This window comes from Brassica rapa, chromosome A04 (assembly GCF_000309985.2).
Source record: "Brassica rapa cultivar Chiifu-401-42 chromosome A04, CAAS_Brap_v3.01, whole genome shotgun sequence".
NCBI classification, from domain to species: Eukaryota; Viridiplantae; Streptophyta; class Magnoliopsida; order Brassicales; family Brassicaceae; genus Brassica; species Brassica rapa.
Genome location: NC_024798.2, coordinates 5,573,553 through 5,587,528, shown reverse-complemented (window position 1 = coordinate 5,587,528; position 13,976 = coordinate 5,573,553). Strand labels below are relative to the sequence as shown.

At 36.2% G+C, this 13,976-nt stretch overlaps 2 protein-coding genes across 2 annotated transcripts; one reads left to right on the top strand and one right to left on the bottom strand.

The window, feature by feature from the left end:
• The first annotated feature begins 205 nt into the window (after nt 1–205).
• LOC117133755 lies at nt 206–2,756 on the top strand. The gene is made up of 2 exons (XM_033290722.1): nt 206–518; nt 872–2,756. Exon 2 carries the CDS (start codon nt 983–985, stop codon nt 2,570–2,572), a length of 1,590 nt encoding a protein of 529 aa, XP_033146613.1. The 5' UTR covers nt 206–518; nt 872–982; the 3' UTR covers nt 2,573–2,756.
• Nucleotides 2,757–9,924: 7,168 nt separating this feature from the next.
• Nucleotides 9,925–11,621, bottom strand: LOC103863564 (COP9 signalosome complex subunit 8). Its single transcript, XM_009141315.3, has 5 exons — nt 11,410–11,621; nt 11,248–11,327; nt 10,942–11,123; nt 10,480–10,587; nt 9,925–10,282 (listed from the first exon to the last, which is right to left on the bottom strand). The coding sequence occupies exons 1-5, from the start codon at nt 11,491–11,493 to the stop codon at nt 10,143–10,145; spliced, it is 594 nt and encodes a 197-aa protein (XP_009139563.1). The 5' UTR covers nt 11,494–11,621; the 3' UTR covers nt 9,925–10,142.
• Between the last annotated feature and the right edge of the window lie 2,355 nt (nt 11,622–13,976).

The following is a 13,976-nucleotide window of genomic DNA, read 5'->3' as shown; positions in this document are numbered from 1 at the left end:
AATGGTTCAAATTGAACCTAGAAAATCTTTTGCAAAGGGTTGTGAATTTCTCACTTAACATCTTTTTACGTGTTGTCAATTTTGTACAAAATACATTGGTGACTGACTGTAGATTGAGAAAAAACTACATCAATAAGAGCATCTACAACAATAAAGTATCTTAAATGAAGAGTTTAATGATAAAAAAAAAGTAACATTTTTGATGTATTTTAGCTTTTTACTTAAATTTTAAATTTTATTAAAACATGATCAGTTACAGAATGACACTTGTCTCTCAAGACAGGCGACGATAATGGCGATTCTCTAGGTTTCAAAAATGGTTCACGGTTGGGATCCTGGTATTGATGGGGAAATCTGGAGTTCTAGGGAGATCTTTCTTCTTCTCCAGATCCAAAGGTCATGCAATCAAGTTGGATTTGTGGTGATACGGATTTTGGGAGATACGGAGGTTCTATAGAGAAATGATTTCAGATCGAGGGAAATCTAGAATTGGGAGACTCGATTAAGGAAAGATCGAGGTACGGCTCTTGTTAATATCAAAACGAGATCCTTCTTACTTCTATTGGGGAATTTGTTTTCAATGATTCGATTCTTGGTTTCTGGTGTATGGAAAGTCTGGATTTGGTTTTGGTATTCTGAAGGAAAGTTGGAAAATTTGATTTCTTTCAACAATCGGATAATTAGGATTCTACGGCTCAATTGGAATAGAAGGGTTCTTTATGATCTAGATTTTACGATTGATTTCTACAACAGTTGGTATCATTATTTAAAGGAATGGTTTTTCGATTATGGATTCATAACATCAGAGTTTTTCTCTTCTATCTTACGAAACTGGTGTGTGTTTATTCTTTTTTGGGCGACTATGAATCAGGGTCAGCTCGTGGGAAAGGGGGGAGTGTCAACAAATGGAGAAGGGGTTCGTAAACGATTGAAGGTCTCTGTTCCACACTTTGACAACTCGGATCTGATCAAGAGTTACGCTATGACTTTGATTGGGCGGTGCATGAATCCGGAGAAACAAAAGATTGGTACGCTATTGATGATGATCCCGAAGATATGGAAAGTGGAGGAGAGGGTGACGGGTGCAGATTTGGGGAAGGGGATGTTTCAGTTCCATTTTGAGAAGGAAGAAGACATTGAAATGGTCTTGGAGTCACAGCCATACCATTTTGATTACTGGATGATTTCGGTAGCCAGATGGCAGCCGAGAATGTCAAGAACCTTTCCGTCCGAGATTCCTTTTTGGATCAAAGTGGAGGGTCTCCCGACAGAGTTCTGGTCCACACCTGCTTTTCAGAGCATAAGAGATGCTATTGGCGAAACAACGGATGTGGACTTGGACTATGGGAAGATGCGTGTGGTGCTTGATGGCTTCAAAGAGTTAACAATGGAGACCACAGTGGAGTTTAAAGGGGGCGAGTTTTATGATGAGGAAGAGGTTCCGGTTTCTCTCAAATATGAGAAACTGTTTGGGTTTTGCAAACTGTGTTTCAGTCTCTGCCATGATGGAGATCATTGCCCACTGAATCCTAAGAGTCCCGAGAAGAAAAAGGATAGCAGAGAGGCGCCGGCGGGCAGGGGAGAAGATCGGGCTAGGAGTTACAGAGGGGTTGTGATTAATGGTGAAGAGAATCGTCAGGACAAAGGTAAAGATCAGAGGAGTTACCATGCGAAAGGGAAAGGCAAAATGTATGAGGAAGAATCAAATTGGGTGAGAGTCCCTGAAAGAGGGAACAAGGGATACTCGTCCCACCGTGGCAACAACAGAACTGATGAGGGGAACACAAGGTATCGAACCTCACGCTGGGAGCAACCTAGGGAGCAGTCTAGGAACCATTCGCAGGAAATTAGAGACAGGGGGCATCGAGGCACAAGACGTGAGAGGAGTCCTCGGGAGGAGTCAAAGGAGGGAGAGTTGCTGGACACGGGTAGTGCTAACAGGGGTCTTCAGAGGGAGGGAAAGACATCTGCATCAAGCCATCCGCAATTGTCTCAACAAGAAGGAAATGGAGGCTCCGATAAGGTGGTTAAGGTAATTTCTACACACTTGGGAGTGGAGACTGGTGATATGACTGCAATTGTTCAAGGAAATAGTGCCGCTGAATTAGAGTTGGTTCAGAAGCAGGGAGGAACTGGTAATGATAGCTTAGGGAATAGGGGTATGGATTTGGATGAGATAGGGCATTATATTGAAGGCGGTGAGGGACTTATGTGTGAGGATGATGGCTTAGAAAGCCTAACGGATGGAGAGATGGAGGATAAAAATGGTGCTCCAGGGGTGGCGCTAACGGCTGTTGCAGATGGCTCCCACGCAAAAGCAGTTGTAGAGAAGGGATCTCAAGTTGGAGAGGATGAGAAGAAGAAAGGAACACACAAGTTGTTGCTTAAACAGACAGTCATGGCTGCTGGAACTTCCAAGAAGAAGTTTGTTCAGGCGCTTCTTTCACAGAACAAGAATGTTCCATCCCGGCAAGGTAAACGTCAGGGGGATGGTATAAGATTGCAGGAGGAAAAGGATCCCTCACATCCCAAACCAGTCTCCTCCAAGCCCTCAAATGCGCCCCATGGATAGTACAATTTATGAGGAATTGAGGAGTGGTTCTTTTGTGGCTTTTGGTTTTTATTATGTTTGGTTTTCAATAAGCTCTGTGAGCGTTTCTTTGAGTTTTTATCTGGTTATTGTTTTGCTCGTAATTTGGATAAGTGGAGGCTGTTTCCTAGTTGTTTTATTTGATTATGAGTTTGGTTTATGGAATGAGATTGGTCCTTTTGGTGGTTATGTTTTTGTCTGGATTTATTCTTGGGATGGGATTAATGCTGATGTTAATTATAAGATTGGTATGGCTATTAACATAAGGTCAATACGTTTTGAGAGGGATTTTCTGGTGCTGGGGCATGTATGTTGGTGTAAGGAGGATCGTGGTTCAGTGGAGATACAGTGGATAATTGGGAGATTAATAAGGCACAATGTATCGCGTGGACGTCAAGTATGCTCTTTGGTCTCATTAAACCAAAGACAGAAGCTACATTTTATTTACAAGATTGGTGTTTGTAATCAGGAACGTAGTATTTTGATGGCTAAGTTATGGATTGCACATTTTATTTACAAGCTTTTCGGTATATGGGATAAGTGGATGAAAAGTCCATGGGCTATAAGGTTTTTATTTTTTTCCCTATCGAAGGATCAGTCCGAGGGTTTGGTGGAGAGTATCAACATACGAGAGGGAGAGTATTAAGGTTTCAAAGGAGCTGGTATCGAATTTTTGTTTGGTTTCTATGGAATGGGGGATGAGATTTCCGGGTATCATTAAACCCAACTTCAATAGCTCTAGAGAGCCTTTCTTAACATTTTAAAAATGAGAGTACTTAGCTGGAATTGTCGAGGAATGGGAAGTAAATGGACTACAGCTTATTTAAGGGAGATATGGCATAAATATAAGCCGGATTTTTTATTTTTATCGGAAACAAAGCAGGAGTTTGATTTTGTTCAAAAATATCAATCACATTTTGGATTTGATAATTTAGTCACAGTTGATCCTGTAGGGCGGAGTGGTGGTCTGGCACTCTACTATAATAATGACTATCAGGTTAATGTTTTATACTCAAGCAATCGGATGATAGATGTGGAAGCAGTGATTTTGGGAAAATCGGTTTATTTAACTTTTGTGTATGGAGATCCCGTCAAAGAGTTGAGAGAACAAGTATGGGAACGTTTAACTAGATACGGACTTTCAAGATCGGAACCGTGGTTCATTATTGGCGACTTGAATGAAATTACAGGGAATCATGAAAAAGAGGGTGGAGCTCTTAGGAGTGCAGATTCATTTGTTCCTTTTAATAATATGATTAGAAATAGTGGATTGCTGGAATTTCCGGCTAAAGGAAACAAATTATCATGGCAAGGGAGAAGAGGTAAAGGAAAAGGGGCAGTAATGGTGAGATGTCGCTTAGACCGTGCCCTAGCTAACGAGGAATGGCACACGCTATTTCCATGTTCTCATACTGAATATTTAGGAATGGTGGCATCTGATCACCGACCTTTGGTGGCTTTCCTTGATGATAAAGTTCTAAGGAGAAAAGGTCAATTTCGATTTGATAAGAGATGGGTTGGTCAAGAGGGCTTAATGGATTCAATTACAATGGGATGGTCGGAATATAAGGACGGCAGTGAGAATGGTATAGTGGAAAAGATTAGTAATTGTCGTCGCCAAATTGGAAAATGGCGTAAAAATAATCCCCCTTTTGGAAAGGATAAAATTGCGGAGTTGCAGAAGGCTTTAGAGGAGGTACAAACTGATGATACTAGGTCTCAGGAGGATATATTGGAGGTGTCTAGGAAGTTACAAGAGGCATATAAGGATGAAGAGGAGTATTGGCACCAAAAAAGTAGGAATATGTGGTACTCATCTGGGGATCTTAATACAAAATTTTACCACGCTTTGACTAAGCAACGAAGAGTACGTAATAGGATTGTTGGATTACATGATGTAGCTGGAAATTGGATTACAGAGGATAATGGAGTTGAAAAAGTAGCGGTAGACTATTTTGAAAAACTTTTTAGTACCACTTCTCCATCGGAGTTTGATGATTTTCTGTCGGAAATAACACCCGGAATCACTCCCCAGATAAACCGATGGTTATTGAGAATGGCAACTGAAGTCGAGGTTAGAGAGGCTCTATTTATGATGCATCCAGAAAAGGCACCAGGACCGGATGGCATGACTGCTCTTTTCTTTCAACATTCATGGCATATTATTAAAAATGATTTGGTAGAGATGGTGAATAATTTTTTGGTTTCAGGGGAAATGGATCCAAGGTTAAACATTACTAATATTTGTATGATTCCAAAGACAGAACGGCCTACAAGGATGACGGAGTTGCGACCAATCAGTTTATGTAATGTGGGGTATAAAATAATATCGAAGGTTTTGTGTCAACGGTTGAAGGTTTATTTACCCTCTCTCGTTTCGGAGACTCAATCGGCATTTGTGGCAGGGCGTTTGATTTCTGATAATATTCTTATAGCTCAGGAAATGTTCCATGGTTTAAGGACAAATAAGGCGTGTCAAGGGAAGTATATGGCAGTTAAAACGGATATGAGTAAAGCGTACGATAGGATAGAATGGTCTTTTATTAAAGCATTATTGGAGAAGATGGGTTTTCATCAGCACTGGATTAAATTAATGCTGGAGTGCATCTCCTCAGTCCAATATAGGATTCTACTAAATGGACAACCACGGGGACTCATTGTACCACACAGAGGTTTACGACAAGGAGATCTGTTGTCCCCTTATTTATTTATTTTGTGTACTGAGGCATTGATTGCAAATATTAAGAAGGCGGAGAGAGGGAAACAATTAACAGGGATTAAGGTAGCCAGAGCTTGTCCATCGATTTCACATTTGTTTTTTGCGGATGATAGCTTATTTTTCTGCAAGGCTCAAAAGGAAGAATGTCACACCATTCTAAGGATCTTAAAAGAGTATGAGGTGGTTTCTGGACAGTTGATAAATTTTGAAAAGTCGTCGATTCAATTTGGACACAAAGTTGAGGAACCGGTCAGGCAGGAGCTAAGAGATATTCTGGGAATTCAGAATTTGGGGGGAATGGGATCTTATCTAGGATTACCGGAAAATATTGGGGGCTCCAAGATTCAAGTTTTTGGCTTTGTGCAAGACCGTCTAAACAGCAGGGTCAACGGTTGGACTTTTAAGTTTTTCACGAAAGGAGGAAAGGAAGTGATTATTAAATCAGTGATTACGGCATTGCCGAATCATACGATGTCGTGTTACCGTTTACCTAAGGCAACCACAAAAAAACTGACGAGTGCGGTGGCACAATTTTGGTGGAGTCCTGGGGGTAGTTCAAGAGGGATGCATTGGAAATCATGGGATAAAGTTTGCGTCAGTAAGGAAGAAGGGGGTTTAGGTTTTAAGGATATAACAGACTTCAATACCGCAATGCTTGGTAAGCAGTTATGGAGGCTGATAGAAAAGCCAAACACTTTATTCTCTAGAGTTTTCAAGGGGAGGTATTTTCGGCATGTCTCACCTCTTGAACCGATCCGTTCATACTCTCCGTCCTATGGTTGGAGGAGTATTGTATCTGCTAGATCTCTGGTAAGCAAAGGACTAATCAAACGGGTGGGAACAGGATCTTCTATATCAGTATGGAACGATCCTTGGCTCCCAACCACTCGCCCGAGACCAGCCAATAAAAATCAACATCATTTGTATCCCGATCTCACAGTGGCTTCACTTATTGATCCCACTTCGCGACAATGGAATTCACAGGTCCTACGGGATTTGGTAGATTCTCAGGATGTGAAAATCATAGAAAGTATACCACTGAGCAGACATCAGATGGTCGATAGAGACGGATGGCATTTCCCACCCAATGGAAAATTCACGGTTAAATCAGGATACCAAGTGGAGCGAATTTATCCGGACAGAGAACGACCACCAGTATTGATGGGACCAACAGTTGACGTTCTGAAGGCTTTTTGTTAGAAAATCAGGTGTCCACCAAAAATAAAACATTTTCTTTGGCAATTGGTTTCAGGGTGTGTGGCAGTTAAGAAGAATTTGAAGGCGCGAGGAATGCAAGGTGAGATTTGTTGTGCAAGATGTGGAGCGGAGGAGGAATCGATTAATCATGTATTTTTTGAATGTCCCCCAGCATGTCAGGTTTGGGCTCTTTCAAAGATTCCAACTAATCCAGCTGTCTTCCCAACGAGTTCTCTTTTTACGAACATGGATCATCTTTTTTGGCGGGTTGTTCCGCAGATGGAGGATCATCATTTTGCTTGGATACTATGGTATATTTGGAAAGGAAGAAATAATAAGGTCTTTAGTAATTTGGATATGGATCCTAAGGATACTCTTAAGTTGGCAGAAACGGAATCCACACTCTGGGCAGAGGCACAACTTTTGAAGGAACAGAAAACGGGAACACAGGTACAGGTTACGTCTCTTCCATCAATTCCCGGACGATGGTGTTTTACAGATGGCTCGTGGAAAGAGGGTGATACTTTCTCTGGTCAAGGTTGGTTTAGTTCTTTAGAAGGCTTTGAGGGACTGATGGGCGCAAGGAACGTCCGGGCTACTTTAACCCCCTTGCATGCAGAGATGGAGGTGCTATTATGGGCCATGGAATGTATGCGAAATTTAAGACAATTTCAGGTTACATTTGCAACGGATTGTTCTCAATTGGTGAAGATGGTTTCGAAACCAGAAGAATGGCCAGCTTTTGCAAGTTATTTGGAAGATATTCAGAACCTGAAGGAGAGTTTTATACGATCAGAGATCATTCATGTACCAAGAACGCAAAATACAAAGGCGGATAGTCTAGCACGCAGTGCCAGGATTCAGCCGTCTTTCGTCGTTCACATGGATCAACATCTCCCAATTTGGTTTACAGAGTCAATATGAGTCTGTAATGTTGTCGACAAAAAAAAAAAAAAAAAAAGACACTTGTCTCTAAAAATTGTATACAACTCAAGTCCTAAAATTTTGCTTTTGAAGGACCGATGGTTCCTTTAATATGTACTGTTTCATTATTTTTAATTTCTTACTAGATTTTGACCCGCGCTTAGAAAGCGCGGAGTTGTTGGATTATATTATAATACAAAATTTTATTATATCGAAAAACATAATTTTTAACAGCTATATAATCTACAAATTAGTTTATTTGAGATTTTATATGTACAATTTTACGTAAGTTTCTTTTCGACATGAGAATTATATCCGGATCAAAAAACAAATAGAACAGACCCAAATTATAAGTTTAGTTCAGGTCCAGAGAAGATAACCTATTGGGTTTTTTTTTACCTGCAGGTCTTTGTTTGAGTTTGGGTCCTACCCTAGAACCGATCATAAATATGTGTTTATTAGGTATATTTTGATATTCCGAATATGTTTCCGGTATTATGGATATTGTTTTTAAGTTTTTGGTCTACGATTAGAGTTTTGATTTCAGGTAAATTTTTCAAATTAAAAAAAAATTGGGTATTTGTATAAAATTTTGGGTATTTTTCAGTTCATCGTGTCAGATTTTAAATAAGATTTTAAATTTTTAGGTATTTGAATTTTTTTGGTATTTGTTTGGAGTTTCAAATACTTTTCATGTTTTGGATATTTTCAGATTTTTCATATATTTCAAATTCTATTAGGATCTTAAATACCCGAACAGATGTGGACCCATTACGTCCATATCAGGTCCAACAACCTTTTGATATAGATTTTTAACGTTATTGTACAAAAACATGGTTGATGAAATATTTTTTTGAGTAAATGTATCATAAAAAATAATATTAAGATCTGTTAAAAATATTTAAAATATTGTATGTTTAGAATGATTAATATATTATCTGAAAAATAATAAATAGTTATACATAACTCCAACAACTTTTTTATATTAGATTTTTTAAAACTCTTTCCTTTTTAATAGTATTGATTCGTTTTAAGTGAAAAGTATATAAAAGTATAATATCTAAATAAATAATTTTCAAAATCTTGAATGATCAATACTGATATCGTGAAGTCAGGTAGCTTTAATAGAACCAATGAATTTCTTCATTTTTGTGAAGGTAACATGAATATTCAGAAAAATCATTTTTAAATATGAAAATATTATCAAACTATAGACAGTTGAAAATTTAGTATATGATATGAGATTTTAGTAGAAAATTTTATATATGATATAATTATTTTATTATAAACGAAAGAGGAAGTTAGAATGCACACATATATGTCTTGTAATTTATCTTGTTTTAAATCATATATTATATGATAAAAGTGATAATATAAAACATTAGTTTCAATGCTTTTACGGTTAAAAATCAAAATAATAAATATAGTAATAGTAATGATTAGGATTTAGGAGTAAGATTTAAATAAATAAAAGAATTGACTAAATTATTGTTAGAGAAATATATAGTAACATATTGTTAGTATAAATTTAAGGTAAGACCAAAAAATAATGAGTCTAATATTTCTGGGTCGGGAAGAATAATAAATCAAGGTTTAGTTTTGTATCTTGTTCACCTTTCCAGATTATATTCATCAATCATCCACCATCCGATAAACAAATAGATTTCCTAGCTATAGGAGTAGAGTCTAGAATGTTCTGAATGTAACAAGTGATTAAACATCTATAATGCAAATAGGTGTACATATTTGATGGTATCATATAATGCATATGAAAATATCATATATCTTCACACCATCAATAATACCAAACAAACTCTAATTAAATCTGTTAGTCCTAGACAAAACCAAATGCAATTACTAGGTACATATCCAACGAACTTGCGCCATTGGACCCTTCCATGGATTTCTACTCCAACCTTGTCCTAGGCGATCTTGGCACACCAAATCTTTGATACATATGAGGCCACTCATCCGCCTATCCTGTTTCAGTAGAGACGCAAAGGCAAAGGCCATCAGTAAGGTTATGAAGAAGCTCAGATATGTTGGTGTGAACTGGGCGAGTTCTAGAAGGAAGAAGAAGTCATGACCAGTCCTTGATGTTACGTGATACACATGGGATGTTGGCGTTGGCGTTGACAAGTTGAAGATTGTTACGTGATACACATGAGATATTTGATCTTTGGCAATAATAATAATAATAATGTAAAAGATATAAAGTTGATGTTTAACAATATCTTACAAAGTTATAAATTACAATAATAATAATTTACAGTCAAATATTTTATAAAAGAATTGTTAATGAAGTACGATGATAAAATTTGCTTATCAGAGACATGAGAGTGAAGTCACAGCGCAGAGAGGGAAGGCAAAGAGTATAACGTTCTTGGGGAGAACAAAATCACAGAAGGAGACAATGGCAGATTGGCAGTCTCGAAATACACGCCAAAGTCTCTAATTACTTGACAAACATCTGGTTTTCTCATTTTCAGTCGGGTATTGAAAGATTTCATTATTTGATTAACATGCATGAAATCAATTTAATACCAAATCAGCTGATCATATCCATACTAGGGTTAATATAAGACATGTTGTGTAGATTAGAAACTTGTGAAATAAATCTCCAAAAAAACTGAAGCTATAGCCATCTTTTCGAAACAAATTTTGGTTTGATCTTTTTAGTTTTCGCTAATCTGAAACCCATAAAATAGGAGTTTAGTGTTCAAGGTGGAACACATACTCCGTCAAGCGTTGCAGCTTGGATGAATCCACCTTTTGCTCTCTTTTAACAGCTTGCTTCTTCACAGTCACCATTTGAGATGCTGTATCCACTGTCCACCCATTCTCCGCAACATCTGTGTATATCCAACATAAGAAAATCTTTTATACAAAGACACTAAGCTAAGGCATCTCCCACAAAAGTAGAGACAGTAGTATTGTCCCAAAGGATAACTTGTTGAGACCAGAGCGAATTCAGTGTAAACCTACGAATTGATGTGGCAAATTTATCTTTGAAAGCATTAAGGAAATTGCAGAAAGAACGAAAGCTTACAAGTTGTGGCATCATCTTCTGTCATCCCTAGGAAAAGAGCCAAATCGCGGATGGTAATTGTGGAGTAGGCAGACAACAAAAGCTGAAACATCCTTTTTGTGTAAACGTCTTCAACAAAAAACAACACAGGAATAGCGTTAGGCATCGAACAATTGATGTCTTGTAAATGCAAAAGCGGTGCTGCTTATAAAAAAAAGATGAGCAAAAAAAAAGTACAATTTCACACAATTTCGATCAAAAGTTGATGCTTTTAGCTGGAAAAAACCAGTTAACACAAATCTTCAAGTCTGGTCTCACTAGATTAACACAGCAACACAGCTATTCGATCTCAGATTCTCAAAGCTTAAAACTAGATAAGAGTAAACAGTCAGTTTACATGTTTATAGTAATCTGTCAGAAAGCTTAGTTAAAAAAAAACCATGCCATACTAGCTAAAAAGGTATTAGCACAGAAGAAAATAACCTGAGAATGCAGCAACCATATCTTTAGCTTCTGGACTCCAATCATAACCCCGAATAGCTTCATACACACCAGCGTAGTCACGTGTCCAGAGCCTCTGACCAATCCTCCAAGCAGCAACAACTTCAGGCTTGCTTTCCTTCACACTTGTAGGTATCGTCTTCCAGAGGAAACGAGCGCTATCACTACAATATTATCGCTCCAGATTTAGCCACACAACAACAGCAATCAAACGCAACTTTAAAAACTGTTTTAACTCTTAACTTAACGGCGCAAACAACAGAATCAAAGAAGATTTTTTTAACTAACCAATCGTCAACGTAGAAGTAACCGAGAAGATGGATTGCGTAAGGCCAGTCATCATGGAAAGAGATTCCTTCCGAAGCAACCTGTTAATTAAAATCGAACGATTATCCTCACAAAAAACCCTAGCGAACACCAGAAACAGTGATAGCGAGAGAAATTTGGGACCTGAAGCATGAGATTATCGCAGATATCGGCGATTTTATCGAAGGATTTGACGGCTAAAGCTTCCGTAACAGGGGAGAGATCCATGGTGTCCGCTGCGCTTGGAGATCTGCGAAGCTGAGGATCCTTCTTCACAAATCCACTCTACAACACATTATTTTGGTTTGAAACCTTTTCAATACGGTTTACTTTAATGGGCCGAGCCTTCACAAAAAACAGCAACGTTTGGGTCTGATAATATATGGGCCGAGCCAACAAAACTTCGTAGCTTTAACACTTTGCTCTTGTTCCTAGCCAAAAGTAGAGTCTGTTTGAACCGTTTTTGGTCGGATATTAGTAATAGAGACGAAACTCATCAGTGGATTAGTTCAAAGCCGTTTTACTAAATCAGTGAACGGTTTGATTACAAATAAGGAAAATTTGATCGGAAAGTAAGTATTCGGGGAACGTTGGCAGGAAAAGTACAAGTCGGCGAGAATACAACTCAAATTCTAGCTGCCAAAAGTGTGTGTTTGGATCTCTCCCTCGTTTTCCTCTCTGTCCTTATTATATAGATGCTCTTTTGTTGCCCAATTTTAGGTCGATTTGACTTAATCCCACATATATTAATCATGGAATATTACAATATATTTTCGTAGCCATGTGTCATCATTAAAATTTTAATGATTCTTAGAGTCTAAATGGTGACATAAGGAACTAAATGGAATAATCAATTCCTACTCATTCTTAATAATTACACCATTTATGAAGAATATTTGATGTGTATGGTTCCTTGTCATTAAATTTTAAGGAACTATAGAACATCCTGTAACGCCCCGTCCGTCCACGGCTAATGGACCACCCACGCCCGCTCTCTCGACCCTTGGGCCACATCATGTTCTAATGGTCGGTGCGTTAATTTTTTTAAGGTCCGAAAGTCATGTTTACTAGTCATGCAATCACCACATGACCTTTCTCCGTGCTTTAGCCTCACTCACACAGTCTCGCGAATCACTTTCCGATAGGTAACTCATCCTTTCACTACTTCAGCTCAAACAAGCTTAACTCTGGAGTTTTAAACGGATATGTGATGGAAAAGGTAAGTCAATTTTTGGTGATATAGGTAGCCAAATCAATTATTTTAAGTCTTTCCATATCTCACAACTCGGGATGTTACATATTCCTTATCAAAACTGATATGGAACAAAAGTAATAAATATTCCATTTGATTTCTTTTATTTTGTTCCTACCTATTTTTTTCTACTCATTCCTATTCCAATTTTAATGGTCACTAGTTAGCCTTAGAATCCTTAGAAAAATAAGTTGATCCATATAAATATATATTATATTTTTTATTAAAATAACTATCAATTTGACTAATAGTGTACAAAAAAATATTCTCAATTCTTTTGTTCAAAAAAAGAAGAAGAATATTCCCAATTATTTCATTAAATAAAAGATACATAATATCCTAATATGATTAACATATATATGATAATTAATGATTACGAATAATACATATTTGATAACAATTTTTCTATCCTCATTCTTTTTTGTTTAATTTTATATTATTAGAAGAAATTAAACAATCACATCAAGCATATAATAAAAAAATTAAATTTTTTCGTATATGTTATATTTTGAATTTTTTTAAAACGACTATCAATTACTAAAAAAAAATCAAAATCTCACATTAAAAATTTTGTGATCAATGGTTTAACTTTTTTTGTTCAAGCAAGATACAAATGATCATAAACCGTATAAATATGAAGTCTCACTAATAGATATATATATTAATATCATTTAAATTAAATTATATAGCATATAAAATATATAAATATTTTAATTTCAAAATTTGCATTAAAAATTACTGAGATCTTAATATATTTTAATTTTAAAATTTGTATTGATAAATCTCACATTAAAATTTTGTGATTAACGGTTTAAATTTTTGTGATAGAAAATATACAATGTTGATAAAATTATATGAATAGGAAGTGTTTATCAATATTTATATTAAAATATACTATAAATATTTATATATATATATATATGTCAATATCACTAAATTTTAATTATATACCATATAAAGTAAATAAAATGTTTGCTTTGATTTATTTAGCAAAAACATGAATGTAAATAAATAAAATATATTGATTTTGATTTATGCGCTTACTCTAATGTATATACTTTTATGTATACAAATTGTTTTTAAATAAGTTATTTCTAATATGTTATTTGATATTGACAATCCCAGAAATACACGTCTTCAAATCGAAGTAATTTTTAATATTGGAAGCATTATATATATATATATATATTATATCATTCAGAGTAAATATTTTAGTCTTGATTTTTATTTCTAAAAATCTTTTAATGAAATATCATGACAAGATTTCAATCACCTCTTTTTGAGTTTGTTCGAAAAATGAGAGATTTCATTCGTCTAATATTTATTTCTCCCTAATACCCTATCAGCTATTATAATTGTAATAATGCAAGATTTGAGCTATTTATTATAATTTTTTGGTTTATCATTTAATAAATCAATCAGTTATTAATTTATACATAGTTTATATATATTCTTTTTA